At 42.9% G+C, this 25,055-nt stretch overlaps 2 protein-coding genes across 13 annotated transcripts in view; one reads left to right on the plus strand and one right to left on the minus strand.

Annotated features, from left to right (window-relative positions):
• Nucleotides 1–3,950, plus strand: part of Pank2 (pantothenate kinase 2) — a 37,732-nt gene extending 33,782 nt beyond the window's left edge. For 4 of the 5 annotated variants that reach the window (NR_190883.1, NR_190884.1, NR_190881.1 and 1 more), the window contains 1 exon segment: nt 590–3,948. Coding sequence is in view for 1 of the 5 variants with exons in the window: in NM_001106513.3 (NP_001099983.2) it covers nt 590–640 (51 nt within the window). In the remaining 4 variants the exon portion in view is untranslated. 5 annotated transcript variants of the gene reach the window in all.
• Rnf24 (ring finger protein 24) overlaps nt 3,233–25,055 on the minus strand; it is a 54,424-nt gene continuing 32,601 nt past the window's right edge. The window contains exons 2-7 of one of the 8 annotated variants that reach the window (XM_087653339.1): nt 23,618–23,777; nt 16,793–16,942; nt 12,953–12,995; nt 9,887–9,928; nt 9,055–9,134; nt 3,247–8,402 (exon numbers count right to left, since the gene is read on the minus strand). In XM_087653339.1, the coding sequence (XP_087509465.1) occupies nt 8,264–8,402; nt 9,055–9,134; nt 9,887–9,928; nt 12,953–12,995; nt 16,793–16,935 (447 nt within the window). In that variant the 5' untranslated portion in view covers nt 16,936–16,942; nt 23,618–23,777 and the 3' untranslated portion in view covers nt 3,247–8,263. 8 annotated transcript variants of the gene reach the window in all.

The raw sequence follows: 25,055 nt of genomic DNA on the forward strand, positions 1-25,055 counted from the left end.
GCCAGGCTAATTGGCATTTCTCAATTGAGGTTATCCTCCTCTGTCTGACTCTAGTTTGTGTCAAGTTGACAAAAATTAAAATAAATAAATAAATAAATAAATAAATAAAATAAAATAAAATAAAAATAAAAAAAAACTAAGCACAAAATCTTTGCCAGACCTGAGCCTTTCTTCCCTCAGCTGCTGTAATGTCTTCTCTTCTTGTTGGGCATTTCCCTTCCCTGCAAGAGAGTTCCTTAGGGCTTCTCCAGACTGGATAGGCTCTCTGTGCTTGGGAAACAATTGGTCAGGTGTTAAAGGGGCGTGCTAGCTTTATTTAATCAAGTAATCATAATTGTGGGAGCCAGTGACCTTACTGGGTTGGAGGGCTTGCTCACTGGCTGACAGCACATAGTGTCCTTGCAGAAGACCTGAGGTTTGCTTGTCTGTACTCTAGTTGGGTGCTGCACAACTGCCTAACCAACTCAGGCTCCAGGGGATCTGATGCTTCTGGCTTCTGTGCACCTGTACCCACATGCATACTACCCCTCCCCACACATATTTAAAAATAATTAAAAAAAAATCTTACTTTTGGTGTGTCAATTTTCAGGGTTATTTTGGAGCTGTTGGCGCACTCCTTGAGCTGTTGAAGATACCCTGACTTACCCAGAGGACTTCCTGACATCTGTGGATATATATATATTTTTTAAGAGACTCAAGTTTTATGATCGTGTACTATTCAAATCAGAGCAAGAAACAAATGTATTTTTCTAAGACATCAAGATAAATTCTTAAAGTTTTGTCTAACTTAGCATTCAGTAAGGATATCATCCCCCCCCACACACACACACACAATTCACACCCCCACCCCCACCTCATCTAGGCAGTGTGGAGATTTGCTGTTTATAAGGTGTTCTTCAGGGTAGCATAAATCCCTGAGGTACTTTGGAATCCCAGCATCACCCACTGGATATGCGTGGAGCTGTGTGGACCCCCACCAGCAGCTGACTGCTTGTGCTGTTGAAGTGTGTGAGAGTCTATCAGTCTCATCAGTATGCCTTTGGAGGTTGCCTTCCTTTTCGGGTTGGGCCATGTTTACCTGTGTTCACACACTTGAATTGAAATTGGTTATTTCAAGCTTCTGCAAACTTGGTGGATTTGTTCTGCATCTGATGTTAAGAGCTGGCCTGCATTGTAGCTGAAGGCAAGGTTGTGCCTGTCCACAGACGCATGGGGCAGGACCGGAAACCTCAGTCTCTGGCTGGAGATGCCTCTGCCATTCATTCAGCTGTGGATTCTGGTACCAGGTTTGGGGCAATGGAAGGTTCTTGTTGGTTTGGACCATGGGAACTCAGGGTCGCATTTGGCTGGCTAGTCTGCTTGATGCTTCCCAGTTCCCACAGGGATGCCGTTACCTTTTATTACAGGCTTTGGCCCACTAGGACTAAGGGTCCTATTAGGCTAGGGTCTGACACAGCACATCACACAGGATGTTGCAGGGATGGTTAGTCCTCCCCCCCCCCCCCCCTTCTCCCTGCTTTGCCTCCTGAGAGCCTCAAAATTGTATCTTTACCTGCCACTTACACCAGAAAGTTTCTCCATCCGTGGCAGGGCTGTGCTCCTCCTGACCATCTCTGTGAACTTATCTCTGGTCTGGAGACTGGCTTGCTAAGCCCCTGAGGTGTTGTGTACACCTTGGCTATTTCACAGTTGTGACCAGTGCTTTGTATGTGTGGTTCTGTCTTCCTCCATTGTTAAAGCTCCCACAGTGTTAAAAGAGCGAGCCTCAGGATCACAGTGGGTGTATGGGACTGTTCTGCACCTACCCCATCACTTTCTTCTTTCAGCCCAGTGTCATTCTGGGGATGGGTTCTTTTTTTTGAAGAGTATCTCTGGTGGTGAAGGCTAATCTCAAACTTGACAATAACACTGTACAGCCGAGGCTGGCCTTTCAACTGCTGATCCAGTTGCCTTCACCTTTGGAGTGCTGGGATTGGATGATAGGTGTGCCCTCCCTACATACAAAGGGTTGTTCAGGGCTTCATTTTATACCTAGGTCTCACCTGCTTTTCCTGCTTCCTTGGCTGCAGTCTCACTCAGACTTCCACTCCAAGCTCAACTGAGTCTCTCCAAGCTGTCCTCATGTTGGTTCCAGCACTATTTGCAGAAAAATAGACATTGCACCTCACAGCCACTTCTGAACTGGGAGCCGCTTCCAGTGGTTGTTGGAACCATCTTGTCTTTTCTCAGCTGTCCAATCCACTTCACTACCCCCACTCAGGAAGGTTTGTGGCTCTGGAGCACAGAGTAGCTTGAGGGTATCTAGTTTGGTTTGAGAATGCCTGGTTTTGAGAAGCCCCAAAGCATGGAGTTATTTGGGTAAGAGACAAAGCAGAAGAGTATTTGTGGGAGGAGTTAGTGGACCCCAGAGCATAAGGAAACAGATGGGAAGTTAAGGAGCATGTTGCAAGGAAAACCACCTGGGGTACAGGGGTCTGGGGGTCCCAGAGCAAAGTGTTAGAAATGGGTTACAAGGTTGCCCAGAGGTAGCTCCAGGGTTATGTGTGCCTTGGTGGAACCATGGGCTGAAGCTGAGTAGCTCAGAGCTGCTCACCGCCTGGAGGTAGGGCAGATTCGGGGGTGGGGTGGGGTGGGGGTGCAGACTGTCAAACGGCAAAGCTGTATACATAAGTCATCCCAAATGCTGTGGTCACAGATGGAATACATGCTGTGGTCACAGATGGAATACATGCTGTGGTCACAGATGGAATACATGCTGTGGTCACAGATGGAATACATGCTGTGGTCACAGATGGAATACATGCTGTGGTCACAGATGGAATACATGCTGTGGTCACAGATGGAATACATGCTGTGGTCACAGATGGAATACATGCTGTGGTCACAGATGGAATACATGCTGTGGTCACAGATGGAATACATGCTGTGGTCACAGATGGAATACATGCTGTGGTCACAGATGGAATACATGCTGTGGTCACAGATGGAATACATGCTGTGGTCACAGATGGAATACATGCTGTGGTCACAGATGGAATACATGCTGTGGTCACAGATGGAATACATGCTGTGGTCACAGATGGAATACATGCTGTGGTCACAGATGGAATACATGCTGTGGTCACAGATGGAATACATGCTGTGGTCTGGCAGCTTCCTGTCTCAGAGGCGCGGTGCCTTCCCCCACACTGTGGGAGGACATATCAGGCACACTAGTACACAAGTTGACAGGTACATAATACAAAGTATTTCAAAATCTGCTCTTTATTTACACGTTTGGGTCGATTACATGCATGTTTTACTTTTAAACAAGTGATTAGCAAAAAATGCATTAAAGTTTTAAAATAGCAATTAAATATACAAAAATATAGCTTACAAAAACCAATGTTTAAAAATATTCTGCTGCAGAATTCTTAGTGTACAAACACGTCTATGAAACCTGGGGCTCAGCATTTCATAAACCTTTGTTGAGGGAGTTATATCTAGTAAACAAGCCCCATAGGGCCAAACTACAAGACTAAGTGCCACTCCTCCACTTTCCTGGACATGACTTGTCTGCAGACCTAGAGCCTGGCAGGAGAGGCATGGACGGCGCTGAGGTCTCAACCACCTAAGTCGTGTAACACTGGTGAGAGGTCATGAGCTGAGTTCCATGGCATATGAAACAGCAGGGGTAGCTTCCCTGACCCTGTCATCAAAGGAGCTAAGGGCTTGGGATGCTTGCTGATCTAACTGGAATAATAAAAGCATCTTGAAACAACTTAGGTTCGAAAGCTGAACCTGTAAGTGACAGGTGTTCAACTTTGTGAACCCAGTCCTGTTAATCTGAAAAACCTTTACCTGGCATTTTAGGTCCTCACCTTTGTGCAAGAGTAAGTTAAATACTTTGACGGTTCCATTTTAAGCAGTTTTTTTTTAAAAAAAAAAATAAAGATTTATTTTTATGTGTATGAGTGTTTGCTTGCATGTACATGTCTGAGCCTGTACACTCAGATGCCAGATCTGGAACTGAAGTTACAGATCGAAGCTGTGAGCCACCAGGTGGGTTCTGTGAACCGAACCCGGATCATCGGAAGAACAGCCAGTGCTCTTAGCCACTGAACCATCTCCCCAGCCCCTCAGGAGGTTCTTAACAGTTGCAGGGGAAGATTAACCAAGCTAGAGATTGCATGAAGTGCCAAAGGGGTGGGTCTCCCCTTTTCAAGGTTCATCTTGGGTAAGCACAGGCAAACTACCCACTGAGCTGCTGCTTGGGCTGCCGGGAAGCAGGTGAGTCGGGAAGACCTTGGGTGGTGGATGCTAGAGAGCGAGGCACAGGTCTGCTTTCTCCCTTACTGGCTGCCTGTAGAAGGCAGCTTTAATTTTTTTATAATTTTTACCTTAGAAGGGAGAGGGGGAAAAAAAAGGTTAGGTGGAAGGAGAATTTGCTTCAATGACTTATTTGCAGACACAATGACTTGGCCCTGGGGACTTAGAGGAGACCTCTACTTTAATACATGCTTTCCTGCCTCAAACACACTGGCAACAACTACTAAGGAGAGGGAGGAAGGTGGCAGCTGGTCCAGGCACCTAGAGAAACTGCTTAGGGCTTGGGGGAAGCTTTGTCATCCTAGAGAGGACAAGAAAAACAGCTGTGCTGTTTTATTAGGGGTAAGGGGGGGGGGCTGTGAAGGAAGCCATATAAAAAGGAATGTAAATGCAAAAACCTCTACTGCAGGCTTCTCTTTCATACACGGTACACTTCTGGGTTGGCTCTCCGTATAAGTAACAACCCCCCCCCCCCCCACACACACACACACACATTCCCGTAAAAGACTAAAGAAACAAGAAGGTAACTATTGTGTGAATTTTGTGAAGGATTACCTATTCAAAGACTCAAGGAAGACTGAGCAACCAAGTCAAGATTCAATGTGGATGTTAGGCCTGGTTCTCTGATTTTGAGGCCAGCCTGGTCTATACAGTTTCAGGATAACTGGGAATACATAGAACCTGTCTCAAAAAAGACTGTGGTGGAGCCAGGGGAAGTCCCATAGTTGAGAAGTTACTGAGTTTGTGACCAGGAAGGTACGTGCTATCAGCAGATCCTGTTCCCCTAGTGTCTACCAGACTGGACTGGCAGATCATCTAGAAACCTTGCTACAATTCCTAGGTGGTGGCTAAGGAAAGGGGAATCAAGTGATCTGCAGAAAAGCACAAGTGGCCAATTCAAACTTCCAAGAACTGTAGAGCTCTCAGGAACTTCTATAGATATCTCAAATTCCCAGAAAGTAAGTGATGTAGGTATTCAGCACAGCCTGGTGTGGCTGTTCCAAGTCAGAGATAGAATGCTTTGGAACAGCCATGGAAAATATCTTTTTGTCAAGGCTTGTCAAAAACAGTATTTGGTGGGAGGCCCCGGTTCCCCAGCACAGAGCTCACCCAGAGGCTACCTGTCCCTGCCTGGCTGGTTTTTCTACTCCTGGTTAGGTACATGTTAAAAGAACCTTAATGATGAGGGATCGACCAAATGAAATTACACTTGGCAAAGAAAAGCTGCAGCTGTCAATTTCTTGTATGTTACAGTGACCCCCAATCCTTTAGCTACTTAAGACACTTAGTTCAGTGGTTTAAGAGTTGACCCAAGGGGCTGGGGATTTAGCTCAGTGGTAGAGCGCTTACCTAGGAAGCGCAAGGCCCTGGGTTCGGTCCCCAGCTCCGAAAAAAAAGAACCAAAAAAAAAAAAAAAAAAAAAGAGTTGACCCAAGCCCTCACACATCCACACAAAAAGGTTACCAGAAACTTAGGAAATGATGTGGAAAGGGTGGTCTCATTTTAAGTTCGGGCTCAAGTATTGTTTGGCCAAAGCTGCAGATGCATAGGAAGCACTGGTGGAGGACCCAGACATCAGGAGCAAATATTGGGTTGCCGTGGCTGGCAGGTGCCGGAAGTGGAAGCGGTGGCCAAGAAGTGGAACTGAGAAACATACTTTACAGTTGCAGCTTCCAGCCGAAGGAATGCCTTTTAGGAAGCAATCACATTAACAGTGGCTAAGCACAGAAGGTTAGGAGACCTCATTCAGGTTGAGCACAGCAAAGCACCCCAGATTCTTCCAATGCCCATGACTATTCAGGTTGCATACCCAACCACCTCAACCTATCTGAAAGTTTTGTGAGCAATTTTGCCTCTAGAAATACAGGGTTTTGGTGATGCCTGCTTTTGAGTGGCTGATTCCAAGGATAGGAAAAGCTGCACTAATGCTAAAGGCCAAGGATCTACTAAAGCTGTGAGTGGCAATAATTTGCAGTATCGATCATATGGAAATCTTTAAGGGGGGTGTCTTAATGTATACAGTTATCCAATATGAAATGGTAAACACTAGCCTGTAACAAAATTAAACCAGGAGAAGCCCACTTCTGGCATTGGTCACTTGAAGACATTTTACTGTAAACTGAGTGTGGGCATTTGACTCTGGTACTACAGAGGGACATAGATAATGGATTACTGGGGTCAATCAGGCTAAGGCTCTCAGAAAATGTTTCACACTCCCTTGCCCTGCATAGGAATCCAGCTGGTCTGCCACAAACAGAGCACACTGGGAACAGCTCATTCTTTCCAACTGGATTTGTAATTTTCCAAATGGACTCTGCCAGGAGCCCCGATCCCCACCCCTGCTGTCCCCTTTTGCAAGAGGATCCCACTATGAAGCCAAGTCTGGGCTTAAACTTGTGACCCTGCCTGCCTTAGTGGGGACTATGCAGATGCACACCACCACACTTGGCTTCCACACTTTCTGGACAAATTGGAACTTTCTTCCTCATCTGATCCCAGATACTGGAGGCAAAGGCAGGTCCCCTCTCATTCTAAGATTAGGTAGAATCCAAGAACAGAGTAGCAAAGCCCTCTATCTTCTCCATGCCAGAGTGTACTTCCTGAAAAAATTTCCTCACACCTGTGGGATGGAGCGGAGCAGAGCAGAGCAGAGCGGAGCAGAGCAGTTGGCGAGGCATTGCAGTGGCACTGTTGTGACAAGGGAAGGGAGAGCAAGCTGTGTAAGAATAGTCTGTGCTTTACACGGCGAATTTACACTGTTCACAAAGCCTACTGGAGGCGATCATCTCTAGAAAAGTTGGACAGAAAGAGCCAAAGAGCAGCATGCATTTTCCCTATAAAAACACCTTCAGTTAGGGATCTCAAGTCCACAGAACTGAGGTCCACACCAGCAGAAGGCCAGCCATGCAGGAGCTTCCTCAAACTATTTACAACTCCAGTGGCTCACTGGCTTCAGAATTACAGGGAGCTTATTTGGGATAAATGTTTAAAAATGCAGTAAGACATATTTCTTATGTAGAAAAAGAGCAGAGGAGAGAGGGAGAGAAGCCAAAGTGTCTGTCCTGGCCATCCTGGTGGGAGAAGACTGGCTTTGCTAAGGAAGGGCTCTCCTTTGGAGCCATCTGAGGGCCCAGAGAGACTCCTTAGCCAGTGGGCTGAGGCCAGCAGCTGTAATGGAATCACACTACACTTGTAGTGTACTTGAACAGGCCCCTGGCCCCTGGGTTACACGGGACAGTGGAGGTTCAGGGCTAAGCTCCTGCTGGGTCTTACTGATGACTAGGAAGGCAAACAGAAGAGGAATGGCTCCTGACCAGGCCTTTCCAAGTGTTTCCAATGGCTTCAACTTGGAAGATGTGACAGCAAGTGTGAACTGGCACATGTGGCAGGGGGTTCTGCTGCTGCTGTTTTCAAAGTCTTCAGGTTCCAAGATGGCCTTATTAAAAAGAACAGAACCTGAAAAGCCTTGCAGGGTTGCCTCACCAAATACTAGCAGCCAGTTGTGCTTCAGCTGATGGAACAACTGGCTTCACTTGACTTGGGGTGCCAAGAGGACATGTGGCAACAGCAGGCTGTGAAGTCCGCACAGTAGCTGATGGGTCCACAGGTGGGGTGGCATCGAAGCCGCATTCACAGTTCTGGTCTCTGACACCTGTGCTTATCTTCCCTTTTGCTTGACATGGAGGTGCCTGGGAGACACAGGAGATGCTCAGGAAACTTCTGAAACCAACCCTGCAGGCTCATCCACTCCTTTTGGCATAGGGTGATATCAGGGTGCTTTGGTTGTCACAAAATCCAGATGCCTAGGGTCTTAGCTTGCCTGGCTCAGGAGTTCTTCATGAGGCAAAGGAAGTGACAGTGGGTATCCCAGGTAGAGCAGCCAAAATAGAGTCTGCTTGTGTTCCTCCTGGCTCCGTACTGATGTGTCCAGCGACAGTCTGATCCTTGCAGCAAGCTATACAATATTCTCTGCCCCAGGGAGGGGCTCCTGAGGGGGACCTCGGTCCTGTTTACTGTGCAACTGGGCCAGCTGCAGCACCGGCATGTTGCACAGGGGACACACTTTCCGGACTTCCAGCCACTTAACAAGGCACCTGCAGAACAAGACAGCCAAGTGGGAGACATGAGCTCCAGACTTAGAGCAGCCCCTGCCTGGGCTCTCTGCTGAGACTGTCAGTTACACAGAGCCACTGTGGGGTCTGATGTGGGTGCTCAGCCCTAGAATCCATGTCACCCTCTGACAAGCCAGAGCCTTTTACCTCCTACTGGGTGACGTGAAGTACCACTCAGTACTCTGTACTTTCGGTCACACATGACTGCCTAGGAAGTACGCTGGTGAAGGAAAGCAGGAGAACCCGAAGTTTTTAATAAAGGAAACCAAAATCTATGACCATGACAGAAAGGGAGGCGGCCCACAGCGCCATGCATACCTACGCTATTTACTCTGACTTACAACAAATGGTCTGATTAAAAAAGTGTCTGTCACGAGACAGGAAGCCCAGCTAAAAAGCTGTTTGTAGAGGTGTAGGATGAGCTGGACCTCTGCCCAAGCCTGCAGTGATGTTGTTCACTTTCCACTTCTCTGGTCCCTTCTAATGTCACGTACACATGCATGTGCCCCACCCCGTGGAGTGCTGTCAGTTTTCTGCACTACAGACCAATTGTGAGGCCATCGAGCTGGGCTGGCAGTGCCCCACAGCCCATAGTAAGTTGGGTTAAACTAAATAATTCCATACCAATACTCACTTTCTGTGGAAGGCATGCTTACATGGGCAAATCCCCAGTTCATCTCGAGGCTTGAAGTCTTCTAGACACACAGCACAGAGCTGAAAGGCAAAGTCACAGGTGAGGCCAGTGTTTGCAACAAACACAGCGTGGGTTCCTGAAGCTCAGCAAAGCAATAGGAACTCGGGCTCCCTAAGGCTGCTAGTGAGAGGCCCAAACATTACATGGAATTCTTAAATCAGCTATGTTGAGCCATGCCTACCAGCACTTGGGAGGCTGAAGCTGGAAGACTGTGAATTCAAGGATGACCTGTGCTTACAAGTGAGATCTCACAAAGAACCACTCCTGAGATCTCGTGTAAGGGTTAATCTTCACTGTCAATCAGGGAGCACACAGCTGCTGCGGCTGACAAGGTGTTCTGGGGAGGTGTAACTGATGAGGAGGACGCACCTTACGTGTAAGCTAGGTGTTCAAACTGAATAAGGAGAGGAGGAGAGGGCAGCCTGGCGAGCGGCAGTGTTCATGTCTCTGTTCCCTATGGAGGGCAGTGTAAACAGCTCATCCACCCAGGGCTCAGCTAAGCCTGGCTCGCTGCCAGCTCTTCTTCACCATGATGGGCAGAAACCCAACATAGGAGCCATGACATGTAAGTTACTTTCCAGTGTTCTATCACAGTGGCAAGAGGACTAACGTTAATACATCATATGGTATTGTCACAATGCTGCTAGAGGTGCAGGGAGAGGGGAGGGGAGAGGCCCATCTTTTTCAGCTTCTGAAAATGAAGGTATTCAAGCACACCACTTACGTTAGGAAATGGCTCAAGGAACAATTCAAATACTTAAAAGCAACTTACCTCATGTAAATTAAGTTCTTTTACTTTTTCTTTTAATATAACCTATAAGATTAAAAAAATATTTTTACACCAATGTAAATGTACAGTGAATCAGGCTTGTAGATCACTATATAGATTAGGTTAGCTTTACACTCATGGAGATCTGTCTGACGCGAAGTGCTATAATTAACATTCTTTTAAATATTCTGAAAAACACCCTTTTTGTTGTTCTTTTAAGACATAGTTTCTCTGTATAGCCCTGGACGTCCTGGAACTCACTCTGTAGAACCACACTGGCCTCAAACTCAAAGAAATGCTGGGATTGAAGGCATGTGCCACCACCAGCTGAGCTCCTGTTTAAATATAGGGTCTCGTAGCTCAGGCTGAGCTTGAACTCACTGTGTGGCTAACAATGACTTAACCTCAGATCCTCCTGTCATGACCTCGAGTGGCTGAGATTACAGGTGTGCCTATGCTCAGTGTAGGTGCTACTGAGGATTGGACTCAGGTCCTTGTGCATACTTGGCAAGCACTCCTCTGCGTTTCACCTTCAGCTATAACGTGTGGATCTTTTTAAGAGTACAGCAGGGGTTGGGGATTTAGCTCAGTGGTAGAGCGCTTGCCTAGCAACCACAAGGCCCTGGGTTCGGTCCCCAGCTCCGAAAAAAAGAAAAAAGAAAAAAAAAAAGAGTAGAGCAAATCTTGGGGAAAACATAAATTTGGTAGAAGCAATAACCTCATATTCAGTAAAGCAGTACTGGCTGATGAGAATTAGTAATTCATACAAGATTATAATGTAAAGTGAATTTTAATTTAGGAAGTTTGATTATTATGTGCCAGTGTCCTCAGAAAAATTTTATCTAAATCTGTCTTGGGCATGTGGTAACAAACATCGGTTGAAGTGAATGTAACACTGCAGGGATTCCATCAAAAAATAAAAACTGCAGAATACACATCATTAAAAAAATACTGTTTGGAGGCTGGAGAGATGTCAGGGTTAAGAGCACTGACTTCCTTTTCAGAGGACCCAGGTTCAATTCCCAGCACCCACATGGCAGCTCACACCCTCTGTAACTCCAGCTCCAGGGGGTCTGACTCTCTTGTGCCTTCTTTTGGCCTAAGGATGACACCAGGCAAACATGCAGGGAAAACACCTGCACATGTAAAATTTTTTAAGTATTTTATTTTACAAGCATGGGCCCTTTGCATGTGTATTTGTGCACCATGTGCATGCCTGCTATCTATGGAGACAGAAGACTGTCAGATCCCTGGAACTAGTGTCATGTGGTTATTAATTACACAGACCCTCTGCCAAAGCAGGAAGTGCTCTTAACCCACACATCATCTTTCTAGTGCCAACACAGTTATCATTTTGTTTGTCTGTGGAGGAGGGATTGAGACAGGGTTTCTATACTGCTCTGACTGTCCTGGAATTCACTGTGGAGACCAGGCTGGCCTCACACTCTTAGAGATCTGCCTGCCTCTGCCTCCTAAGTGCTGGGATTAAAGGTGTGCATAGGTCATTACCACCTGGCTATCTGTGCTTATTGTAAAGGAGAGAATCAGACAAGTTTAATTTGGTGAAAATGTCTAAATTTTAGATATTCAGCATTCAAATAGAAAATGATTTAAGGCAAATTTCATTTTCATAAATCATAAAGGAAGCTACCATTCAGTCATGAATGATGTGCTAAAAATCTTACTCATTTTAGAATAAGTTTACCTTTAACCTTACCTCATTAGTTCTCAGTGAATTTCACCTATTAAATGACCACCAAGGCCAGTTTCACCCTATGTTAACCTACATGCAAGCATCTGGTAAGATTTCAAGATTATGACAAAACCTAGACAGAAGGACTCATTTAGAAAACTACAGCACTCACCTGTGCTAGACCCACACTGCAGACACTCACATACCTGTGCTAGACCCACACTGCAGACACTCACATACCTGTGCTAGACCCACATAGCAGTACTGTAGAGGTCACAATAGTCATGAACAGGAGTACAAGAGTTCACTTCAAACAGAAGGATACACAACTCTAAAATACGACCTCAGTGCCAGAAAAGTTAAAGAAGCTACCTCTCTTCCCCACTCAAAAACAGCTAACTAAGGACAAAACAATTTTATGCTTGGGGCCAAAATTAAGGGAAATCTAGGACCACTGTTTGATTATGTTAGTAGTAAAATATTAATAGATGACAAATGGAAGACTAAATGACTCGTATCAGCACGGAAGCGCAGGCCTGTATGGGGCCATGACAGGGCCTTCATGTTCAGACCAGCCTGGACTACAAAATAGGTCCCAGGTCAACCTTGGACATACAGTAAGACCCTGTTTTAAAACAACAAAACATGCTAACACCAACAAAGCAAGCTGGGGTGATCAAAAGCACATGGGTGAAAGGCTGCTGACCCAAGGGCAAGAGAGCGAACATAGTAATACAGCTGGCCCCTTTGAGCAGTTGCTATTGTTCATGAAGGAGACCCATGCTGTGGGAAGTGCATGCACTCTATTAAATCAGTGGTAACTTGAAGGGTGACAGAGGACAACATTCTTCTTCAACAAATACTGGCTGAAATTCAGTCATTTTATCCTATCATCTAAATTTTCTATAGCTTCAAGTAATAATACAAGATCACGTTAGAAAATCGAATTGCTCTATTCTGTGGTATAAACTAACAAAGGAAAAGCTAAGATGAACTCATATTAAGAGTTTAAACATGGGGGGCTGGGGATTTAGCTCAGTGGTAGAGCGCTTACCTAGGAAGCGCACGGCCCTGGGTTCGGTCCCCAGCTCCGGGGGGAAAAAAAAAAAAAAAAAAAAGAGCACTGACTGCTCTTCCAGAGGTCCTGAGTTCAATTCCCAGCAACCACATGGTGGCTCACAACCATCTGTAAAGAGATCCGATGCCCTCTTCTGGTGTGTCTGAAGACAGCTACAGTGTACTTATATATAATAAATGAATAAATCTTAAAAAAATAAAGAGTTTAAACATAATCACAGTTTAAACTATGAATGGACTCACAGTCTCAAAGTTTACTGAAAAGCACAGTAAAAGCTACTTGTAATTAAATTTCTTACCTGTTTGTAGGCATAAAATTCTTTGTGTGCTTGATGTCTCAGCCTAAAAGACACAAATGAGCGGTGAAATATAGAGATTTGGGCGAGAGTACCCACTAAACCATGGGATATCACCCACTGTAAGTTCTAGAGAAATCTCATTGAAACAGGAATCTCAATACAGCAGACAGTGTAACAAAGATAAAGATTTTCATGTTCAGCAAAGTCTTAGTTCAATAATTTGTCTCATCCTTAATTAAAAAATTCAATAAAGTGCAAAGACTAAGTACATAGTTTAGAAATGAAAAACATGTGTCTGTAGGAATAATTATCATCTATATCAAAATATAGGTTCTTCTGAGGATCCCTGAAGTTCTGAAACGTTCTTTCCCAATCATCGCCCACCTAGAGCTGGTTCTGTGGCCGAATGTACATTAGCTGTGTCTGCTTCTAGACGCACATCCATGGCTGCTTGGTGCAGCCTCCTTTGTGTTTACTTTCTCCAATCCTCAGTCCCTAAGATTCTTTTTGCATCCAGTAACAGGAATGTCTGCTTAGCCAAAGATTAAGATAATTCTCCTGGGGTTGGGGATTTAGCTCAGTGGTAGAGCGCTTGCCTAGGAAGCGCAAGGCCCTGGGTTCGGTCCCCAGCTCCGAAAAAAAGAACCAAAAAAGAGCCAAAAAAAAAAAAAAAAAGATAATTCTCCTGAGCCAATGTCTGGAGACAAACGTGTTATCTCAGCACTTGGGAGACAGTAGTAAAGGGATCAAAAATTTAAGGTCTTTCTTGGCTACAGAGAATTTGAGGCTAGCCTGGGCTACATAAGACAGTCTCAAGACAATGCCCCGTATTCTGAAAAATCATGTACTATTTTATCTACTTCATTTAGGTCTGAGACCCGCCTGAGCCTACACTTTATGTGTGTTGTAAGGTAAGGTCTTAGATCCTTTTTATCCCTGTACTGTTTCTTACTGGCCTCATAACGTTTACCTAGACATTGAATCCTGTCCCAGTGCTCTATCTTCCTGCCTTTGCATATAAGGGCATCCCTCAAAACCTCTGAATCCTAGGTCTGGTGTCGCTTAGGCAATGGGAGGGAGAGGGAGGAAAAGGGCAGGTGACCAAGTGACTGCAGAGCAGTATTGCCAGTCAAGGAAAGCTAGGGTTTGCTGGTCACTACCAGAAACTAGGAAGAGGCTGGCGTGGATGCCCTCAGAGACACTGTGATTGTCTGGACTCATCTGCTTCACACTTGAGAGGGCGAAACCTAACGCCCTGTGTTGTTTTTTAATGTTTAATTCTAAGGGCTAGAGAGATGAGAGGACCAGTGTTCCGTTCCCAGCACCCACATCAGATAGCTCACAAGTGATTTTAATTTCAGTCCCAACACTATCCAGCCTTCACTGGTACCAGCACACATGTGGTGCACAGACTCATGCAGATACATACACATAAAAAAACACAACTTTTAATCTAAACTAAACACATAAAAGGTAAAGAATCCGCACATACTTTTGATTTGAGACAATGTCACTATGTAGACCAGACCAGCTTGGAACTTAAGAACTTCCTGCCTTAGGACCCTGAACCACCATGCCCAGCTCACACAAACTTTTCCATGTTTCTCCAATGCTTACAGTTATAGAAATATAGTAAAGTTACAACATAACTAGAAAGTGGCCTAACCCTGACAGGACATCGCTGACTATCACCCATTTGAATCCACAAGATTTTCCACTCATGCCCTTTCCTGAGCAATAGTCCAACTTACGACCCCATTTTACACCTAGTTATGCCTCCTTTAGCCTCTGTTGTCATGGCAGTTCCTTAACTGTGCAATCCTTTGACGCTCACCTTTCATTGGTTAGTTAGGTTAGTTCAGGTATTGTCAATCATAAAGTGCCTGTTGTACCATTTCTGACTCACATCTTGGGGGGATAAGTTAAAATCATATCCCTATCTTACTCTTTGCTCAAGCTTCTTTCCACTAACATAAACATCCACCTTTCTCTTGATAGTTAATCGGGATTCACACACAACATGAAAACAGCCATTATGGCAGCCCACAACTTTAATCCCAACACTCAGGAGGCAGAGGCAGGTCAATTTGGAGCTGGAGGCCAGCCTGAGCTTCAAAACAAAACAAACTCCGGGCTAATTGAGGCTACAAATGAAGATCATGTTTGAAAAAAAAAAAAAAAAAAAAACCAAATCCCCAAGTTTACACAATTTACATAGGATGCTCTGTGGGCTAAAATTTAATATGATCGTTATTTGTTGCTCAGGCATATTGGGACTACAGTTTAGTGACGGAAGGCTTGTCTAGCATACAAGGTGGAGGGGACTCGGCTTATGATTCCCTTTACCGATCCCTGATTAGAATGCTAAGTTTCCATGCAGCAGTGGTTTCAAACCCTTCCTACTCTCAAGTTTTTAATCACATCCTCTACCCTCTTCTTTGAGACAGGTTCTTGCTGTGTAGTTCAGGGTGGCTTTGAACTCGGGATTTACTTGCTTTGTCCTGAGTATTATTCTGGTTCTCCTATTCTTCTTGTGAGGCAGACAGTCTTCCTCTACGGGAAATGACAGCCAGGAGGCTCCTACCTGTAACCAACATTGCACTCAGAAGCCTAAAGCGAGGAACAAGGGTTATGGCTAGTCTGAGCTGCAGAGGGAGACCCTGTCTCAAAACAAAACACATAACCTTTGCTTTTAATTTCCTATTTTTTTAACAAAAAACAAAACACAACAACAACAACAAAAAACCTCTTTGAAGACCATGTAACAATGTTTTTAATTGTTCTGAGACAGTCTCACAGTGTAGCTCTGGCTCACTATGTAGACTAGGGTGGCCTCTGAGAGCCGTCTACCTCTGTCTCCCCAGTGCTAGGATTAAAGTCTGTGCCACTACACTGGGCTTCACGTAACATTTTAAATTATGGTTTGATATAGGGCCTCACTATGTACTTTAGTTGGCCTTAAACCCTTGACCATGTTGACTCTACCTCACTAAGATAACAAGTGTCTGCTACTACACCTGACTTGCATAAAAATTTTAAAGTCAGTTTTGGCTTTGAAAATAGGCTCCATTTAATAATACAAAGGGTAAAAGTGTTTAGATAATAACAAGTCAGCAGGCATGAAACATTATTAGCAAAAGTTATCACCCCAGCCCACATGAGCTGACTTCTTCAGCCCGTGTCTCTATGCATACTGAATGTGTGGACTGTTTAGTGTATTATGCAGATAAGTAATCACACAACTATTTCTGCCTCAGAGAGGGGCTTAAAGACTGGGAAGATCAGAGGCAAGTGGCATTTTAAGGCATGGCTCCTGACTTAAAACGCTGTCTTCTGACCTGTGATGATGTCAGGTGACAGTGGTGCAAAATGCCTTCTACCAGAGCAATTTCCAGCAGACTGAACCAGACTCCGGAGGCAGAGGCAGGTCAGTCTCCATGAGTTCCTGGCTTGCCTGGTCTATCTATGCAGTGAGTACCAGGCCAGTCAGGGACGCATAGACTGAGGCTCTGTCTCAAAACAAAACAAAACAATACAAAACACAACTTAAAACCAGAAAGTAGATTAGATCTTAAAGACAAGGGTTTAAGTGTATCAGAATGGGGAGCTAATACTGTTGAAAACTACTGAAGACCAATTCTACTACAGAGTAAAACACCTCATCAGCAGTCAGGACTGACAATTACACAAAAGTGGGTTACTAAACACCAGCTCACAATTAAATACTGGGCTACTATGGCTTTAGAAAACTGGCCCATTCTTAATGTTTTTTGCCCTTATTTGTAGAAATGACTGTTTCAAGTATTCTGAAATATTTGTGAAATATTAAAAATTGATTACCTAATTAAGTAGCAACAGAAGAGTAAACTAAGGATAAAGACAAACACAGCAGTGCCGAAAACCACGATATATATGTTGAGAGGCAGGTTCTGGAATCCAATATTAGGCATCCTGAAGTTATAATGTGGGAAATCTGAGCTCATGGATGAACTGTGGGGAAAGAAAGAATGGAAAAGAATTAGGTGTGGACAGGTATTGCAGTGCATATCTGTAATCCTAGCCCTTGGGTAAATGAGGCAGGAGAATTGCTAGATGTTTGAGGTTAGCCAAAGTTACATAGCAAGACTGTAAAAAACAAACAAACCAAAACCAACCCCCCTTTGGAACTAAGATAGCATTATATATTTATACACGAGAGGCAAAAGTTTTTTAATGCCTGACCTGAACTAAAATAAGGTAAAGTATTAATACTCTTATCTTCTTTCTTGCATTCATTTGTCATAGCAAATATTTACCAATTTTATTAGATTCAAAATATAGAGCAATTTATATTCAAAAGGCACTACGTGAAATGATGTCAGTAATTAATCAACATGGAAGCTTTTAAGTGCATAAAGAAAAAATGTATTAAAACTTCGCAGATTATCTAACTTAATTCACCCATTAATATAGAAATATTCACCTCTTAACTTACCAGTACTTATAGTGGTAAACATAAAAATAACTCACATGGACTGGCAACATAGCAAGACTGACAAGCCGTCCCATGCCTGGAACCATATAAAGGCTAGAAAAGAGACTACCTCCCTCCTATGGCACTAACAATAACCTCAGAAAGAGAGGACTAAGTAATTACACAGCATCGAGTGTTACCGTTTGGTTATTTCTCAAAAAGTTTAATAACAAACTTGGGCCTGGTAATGCCCAGTTTTAATTCCTGTGTTTGGAGGCAGAAGTAGGTAAATTTCTGTGAGTTCAAGGCCAGCTTGTCTACACAAGAAGTTCTAGGCTATCCAGGAGAAATATACAACCAACATTTGAGAATCTACAAAAACAAAATAATACAAAACACAATGAAAAACGCTATTGGATTATCATGTGATCCAACAATTCTAGTCCTAGCAATATCACAAAGATCTGAGAACAACAGTTCAAACAAATCCTGCATATAAACACTTTAGCAGCACAATTCATTGTTGCTCAGAGGTGGAAAGGCCTAGATGCCTAATGAGATGAACAAGTAAACAACTGTGTTTGTCACCTACAATGGAGTCCAAGTCAGCCATAAAAAGTGGACTGAATTCCCTGGGAACCCACTGGCCAGGGAAGCTCTCAATCTGGTTCTTACCCTAGCACTGTAGCAGCAGCCACCTGCTGTGCCCCTCCCTCTCTGCCCCATTCCTAGGACACTAAGCAGATCCTAGGCCAACACCTTGCTTTCTTCCCTTTTTTGGATCCCTTCAAACCACCCAACCCTATGCTCATTCCTAAGATCAAGAAATACATTTACCTGAAACCCCCAATGTGCACACTTGGCAGGATCCCAGAAGAATCCCCTTGTAGGCAACAAAGGGCACCACACACTCCTAAGGTGCAGAAAGGGCAACAGAAAACAAGGAACAAAACACTACCCAAAGACAAGACTGATGTCAGAGCTTAGAATTATGATCATCGCAAACCCAGACACCTAGACACAGCATAAAAACAGTAATAAGGACAGTGTCTCCAATACAGTCCAGCATCCCACTACAGTAGGTCCTAAGGCTTGCCACCATAGCTGAAGGTCAGGATAAGAACTTTAAAGTAGTCTTTATAAATCTGACGGAGGACCTTAAGAAGGAAATGAGTAAATCCTAAAGAACTCTAGGAAAACAGACAAAAGTGAGAGGAAATGAGTGAAACAACCCAAACCCATAAGTGGAAATGGCATCGATAAAGAAAGCTCAAACATGTGAGGAACAGCTGGAAATGAAAAATTTAGGAGCTTGAATGGATACCTCAGAGGCAAGGCTTTCTTGCCAAGAGAATAAGAGATGGAAGAGAGAATCTCAGGCACTGAAGGTATGATATTTGAAATGGATACCTTGGTTAAAGAAAATGTTAAATAAAAAAAAAAAAAATCCTGGCACAAACAGCCAGGAAATCTGGGACACTATGAAAAGACCAGATCTAAAACGAATAGGAATAGAGGAAGAAACCCAGGTCAAAGGCACGGAAAATAGGCCAGACCAGAAAAGAAATTCCCCTAGACACAACAATCAAAATACTAAGCATACAGAACAAAGAAAGAATACTTAAAAACTGCAAAGGAAAGAGACCAAGTAACATATAAAGACAGACCTATTAGAACAACATCTAATGTCTTAACAGAGACTTTAATGTTCTATAGATTGAGACCAGAGACACTGTCCCAGACTACTATACCCAGCAAAACTGTCAATCGCAACAGATGGTGGTCTGGGTGGGTAAAGCACACCGAGATGACCCCAGACACCCATAGGCTCCAAGTGTCTAAGATGAGCAAGCATTGGTGGAGACATGGAGACAGAAGTAGGATGGTGTATGCACAATGAAGAGGGGCTGAACCAGAGACCTGAGGGCGGTAAGGAACAGCCTGGCATGAGTTGCCAACAATGTCACCTGAGGCCATGGTGAGGTCCTGCCCATGCTGCTGTGGACCAAAGGCCATGTGGACATTTCTGAGGGCTGTATGAAGCTGGTCCACCCCTTGCCTCAGCATTGTGGGAGAGGAAGCACCACTCTGCATCAGCTGCAGCACTTTAGAATGTGCTCACGCCTCACCTGGGCAGCACAGTAGGGCTGGTCCTGGTGTGGGTGTGAGAACAAATGAGCTGTTTCTGCCCCTTGCCTGGGCAGTGCTGGAGAGCTGCCCTGGTGGAGTAGCTGCAGGTGAGCCAGCCTCGGGGTGGGGGGTGGACATGAATATAGGAGAGCTGGAGGGGAGGTCTGTTTATATTAGTGGAAAGAAGCTAGAGCAAAGAGTAAGATAGGGATATGATTTTATCTCCCCAAGATGTAACTCAGCTACCACCCGGACTCAGGGCTTGGAGTTGGCCTACACCCCAACATGTACCCCAACTATGAACTGCTGGACCATTTGAAGGGGCTGGTGCTGCAGAACTAAAGCTGAGGGATCTCCATGACACAAGACAAAAATAGGGTAACTCCTGGAGAAGTCCCAGTGAGGATCCAGTATTGATAGTGTAGAAGAAGCCAGAGGCCCCAAACCAGACCAAGGATTCTTGCAATGAACATTTGCATGAAAAGCTGTTTTAGCAAAAGGTTGTACTGTGTGACACACTGCACTTTCTACACCAATATTTTGTTTGTTTTCTGTTTGGGGGAGGATGCAAGGGTGGAGAGGGAGGATGTGGAGGGATGGGAAGATGAGTGGGATCGGGGTGCATGATGAGAAATTCACAAAGAATCAATCAAAAGTTAAAAAAAATAGAAAAATGAGAATTTTATGATAAAACCAAATTTAAGCAGTATCTATCTACAAATCCAGCCTTATGGAGGTATTAGAAGGAAAACTTCATGGGCTAGAGAGATGGTTCAGTGGTTAAGAGTGGATCTGATGCCCTCTTCTGGTGTGTGTGAAGACAGCTACAGTGTACTCATATAGAATAAATAAATCTTAAAAAAAAGAAAAAGAAAACTTCAACCTAAAGAGGTTGGCCATACCCAAGAAAACACAAGGGATAAAAACCCAAACCAGCAAGGCAAAGGCAGAGGCAACCATGACAACAAAATGGCAGAAATCAACAAACACTGTTCACTAATACCTGTCAGCATGAAGCCTCAACTCCCCCATTTAGAAAAACAAAACAAAAACAAAACCACAAGCTTATGATTTGACTAGAAAACAGGATCCATCTTTGTGCTGCATCCCAGATAGTCATCACCTCAGAGTAAAAGGATGGAAAAAGATGTTCCAAGCAAATGGACCTAAGAAGCAAGCTGGTGGCCATTCTAATGTCGTCAAACCAAGTAATCAGAAGAGACCAGGAAAGAGAGACTACATACATAAAGGGAAAACCCACCAAGAGACTACTGCAATTCTTTTATGCACCATACATAAGGGTACCCCTGTTCATATACTACAGCTTAAATCAAACATTGATCCCCATACAGTGACAGTGGATGACTTCAATACTCTACTCTCATCAATTAACAGGTTATCCAGACAAAAACTAAGCAGAGAAATGCTGGATCCAAATGATGTCATGAGCCAATGAACCTAGCAAAAACACATAGAACATTCCATCCAGACAGAATATACTTCCTTCCAAAAAGTATATGAACACTCCAGTCAAAAAGAATACACTTGTTTCTTTGCAGCTCTGGAACTTTCTCCAAAGCTGACCGCACACTTGGCTATAAAGCAAGTCTCATCAGATACAAGAAAACTAAAATAATACCCTGCATCCTGTATGACCTCCATGGAGTCAAGCTAGATATCAACAACAGAACAAGAGAAAGTTTACAGACCCATGGAAGCTGAACAACACAGTACACACTACTGAATGAAAAATGGATCAACACTGAAATTTGAAGGAAATTAAAGGCCAACGATTGAATGAAAAGTACAGGACATATACAAACTTATGGGACACAAATACAGGACATATACAAACTTATGGGGCACAAATACAGGACATATACAAACTTATGGGACACAAATACAGGACATATACAAACTTATGGGACACAAACACAGGACATATACAAACTTATGGGGCACAATGAAGGTGGTTCTACCAGGCGAGTTCAAAGCCCTAGGTGCCTACATTACAAGAACTAAATTCAAAACCAACCAACCAAAAAAAAAAAAAAAAATGGAGATCCCAGTAGTAAACACCTGAAATCTCTAAAACTAGAAGAAATCATACCCAAAAGGAGAAGATGACAAGAAACAACCAAACTCAGGACCAAAATCAATAAAATAGAAACGGTAAAAAAACTAATACAAAGAATCAATGAAACTAAGAGTGGATTCTTTGAGAACATCAGTAAGACTGACAAACCCTTAGCCAAATTAACTATAAGACAGAGAGATGATGCAAAATAGTAAAATTAGACATGAGATGGAGGACAAAACAGACACCAAGGACATTTAAGAATCCTTAAGGGGCTGGAGAGATGGCTCAGTGGTTAAGAGCACTGACTGCTCTTCCAAAGGTCCTGAGTTCAAATCCCAGCAACCACATGGTGGCTCACAACCATCTGTAATGGGATCCGATGCCCTCTTCTGGTGTATCTGAAGACAGCAACAGTGTACTCATGAACATAAAATAAAAAAATCTTAAAAAAAAAAAAGAATCCTTAAGGACAGGCTGGAGAGATGGCTCAGTGGTTAAGAGCACTGACTGCTCTTTCAGAGGTCCTGAGTTCAATTCCCAGCAACTACATGGTGGCTCACAACCATCTGTAAAGAGATCTGATGCCCTCTTCTGGTGTGTCTGAAGACAGCTACAGTGTACTTATATATAATAAATGAATAAATTAAAAAAATCCTTAAGGACACACTTTAAAATCTTGTACTCCCATCATATTGGAAAATCTAAAAGAAATGGATAATTATAACCCCTATTTATTACTTCTATTTAGAAGCAGTAATTAAAAGTCTACCAAAACAAAACAACCCCCAAACCACAACCAAGAAAAATAAAACAAAAAAAGCAACCAAACACCCAGGGCCAGATGGTTTTAGTGCAGAATTCTACCAGATTTTCAAAGAATTATTGCCAATACTTCTCAAACTATTCCACCAAATAGAAACAGAAGAAACTTTGTCCAATTTGTTTTATGAGGCCAGTTATTCTGATACCAAAACTACATAAATATCCAACATATAAAACTACAGACCAATTTTCTTTTGAACATAGATGCAAAAAAAATTCAGTAAAATACTTGGAATATAAGTACATAACAAAAAGATTATTAACCATGATCAGGTTGGCTTTATTTCAGAGATGGTACAGCACATGCAACTGATAAATATGATCCACCAGATAAATGAACTGAAAGAGAAAACTACATGATTATTTCAGTAAATGCAGAAAAGGCCTTTGGCAAAATCCAACATCACTCCATAGTAAAAGTTCTGAAGAGACAAAGAATATACCTTTACATGAAAAAGGCAATTTAAATTGGCAAAGCTAATAGCCAATGTCAAATTAAAATAGAAACTCCACTGGGAAATTTCTGCAGCTGATACAAACTTTCAGCAAAGAAGTTGGATACAAAATCAACTCAAAACAATCAGTAGCTTTCCTGTATACAAGTGACAAATGGCCTGAGAGAGAAATCAGGAAAACAGCACCTTTCACAATGGCCTCAAATAATTAAAATATCTTGGGATAACTCTAACCAAGCATGTGAAAGACTTGTGTGATAAAAACTAAGACACTGATGAAAGAAACTGAAGATAGCAGAAGACCCCCCCACCCCATGCTCACAGATTGGTAGGATTAACACGGGAAAAATGGTCATTCTACGAAAAGCAATCTACAGATTCAATTCAATCTCCATCAAAATTGCATTCACAGGTCTTGAAAGGATAAATTTTGGCCTCATATGGAAAGACAATATACACATGCACACACAAACAGTACAGCTAAAATAATCCTAAATAATAAAAGAACTGCTGGAGGTATTAACCATCCCTGACCTCGAATTGTACTAGAGCTATAGTAATAAAACAACGTTGTAGAGGAGTTTTAATCCAATAACATGGCAACTCTGGCTAGAATATAGTAACACCCTTAGTACCTTTAATCCCAAACAACAATGTCTAATTGAAGGAGAAAGTGAACGAATCATCGAAAAGACTTAACAGAGTAGGGTATGCCCAATTCTTACCAGGACAGGAAAAGAGTCTACTTAAGAGCAATGCCAGGGAGTCGGAAGTCAGTCAATTGTGAATCAGTACAGTGAGTATATTACAGTAGGAGTGAGTTCATTTGTAAGTTCATACACTTCAATGAAGGACCCCAAAGGCAGCTGAATCCAGAATAAGGAGCTAAAAGATTAGAATAAATTGACAGTTAGTTTGAGGCACAAGCAGAGCAATAAAGTGAGAAGCTGAGAGAAACCAGTATGAATCAGTCAGCTTGGAGAGGTGTTTGGGCTGGAATATCTGAGTTGAAACAGCTAGCCAGAGTTTAGAAAGAATTAGAAAGAATGAGCTTATTCAGTAGTAAGCCTCTGAAATGACAAATACATCAGGAGAATAAAAATTATATTTATTAGCATGGTATTAGTACAAAAATATATATATTGATCAATGGAATGGAACTGAAGACCCAGATATAAATCCTTATACCCAAAGACACTTGTGGGTTTTTTTTGTTTGTTTGTTTGTTTTTTTTGTTTTGTTTTTTTGATAAAGTCAAAGACACACATACAAGGAAAAGGCAGAAACTTCAACAAATGGTGTTGGTCAAACTGGATGGCTGGATGTAGAAGAATCCAAATAGATCCATAGTTATCATCACCATGGACAAAATTCAACTCCAAATGGATCAAAGACCTCAACATAAAACCAGATACACTGAACCTGATTGAAGAGAAAGTGGGGAGTAATCTTGACTGCACTGGCACAGGAAAAGACTTTCTGAATAGAACACCAACAGCACATGCACTAACAGAATGGGAAAAGATCTGTACTAATTATACATCCAACAAAGGGTTAATACCAAAATATATAAGGAACTCAAGGGGGAAAAAAAGCCAAACCAACATAGACATCAAGAAAACAAGTAAAATTTAAAAATAAGATCTAAATAGAACATTCTCAAAAGAGGAAACTCAAATGGCTGAGAAACACTTAAGTGTTCATCCTTAGTCACCAGGGAAAGGCAAATCAAAACTCCTTTGAGATATCATCTTAACCTGTCAGAATGGCTAAGATCAATAAAACAAATGACAGCTCATGCTGGCATGGATATGGAATAAAAGAAATACTCATCTATTGCTGGTGGGTCTGAAAACTTGAACAGGCACAATGGGATTCAGTGTGGTGGTTCCTCAGGAGGAGGGAAATCAATCTACCCCCAGATCCACATCTGGGGCATATACCCAAAGGATGCTCATCCTAAAAGACACTTGCTCAATGTTCATTCCAATAACCAGAAATCAAAAACCTCGATGTGCCTCAACAGATATCCTACAGTCTTTCCTTTATACTATCAATTTTAAAAGAACAAAAAATGCTGGAAATGAACTGGATAATTAAACTTTAGAAGACTAAATCATGTAAGCCAGAAATAAGGGAAAAGACAAAAATAGATTAAGAAAA

Source organism: Rattus norvegicus, chromosome 3 (genome assembly GCF_021556685.1).
Source record: "Rattus norvegicus strain SHRSP/BbbUtx chromosome 3, alternate assembly SHRSP_T2T, whole genome shotgun sequence".
Lineage (NCBI taxonomy): Eukaryota > Metazoa > Chordata > Mammalia > Rodentia > Muridae > Rattus > Rattus norvegicus.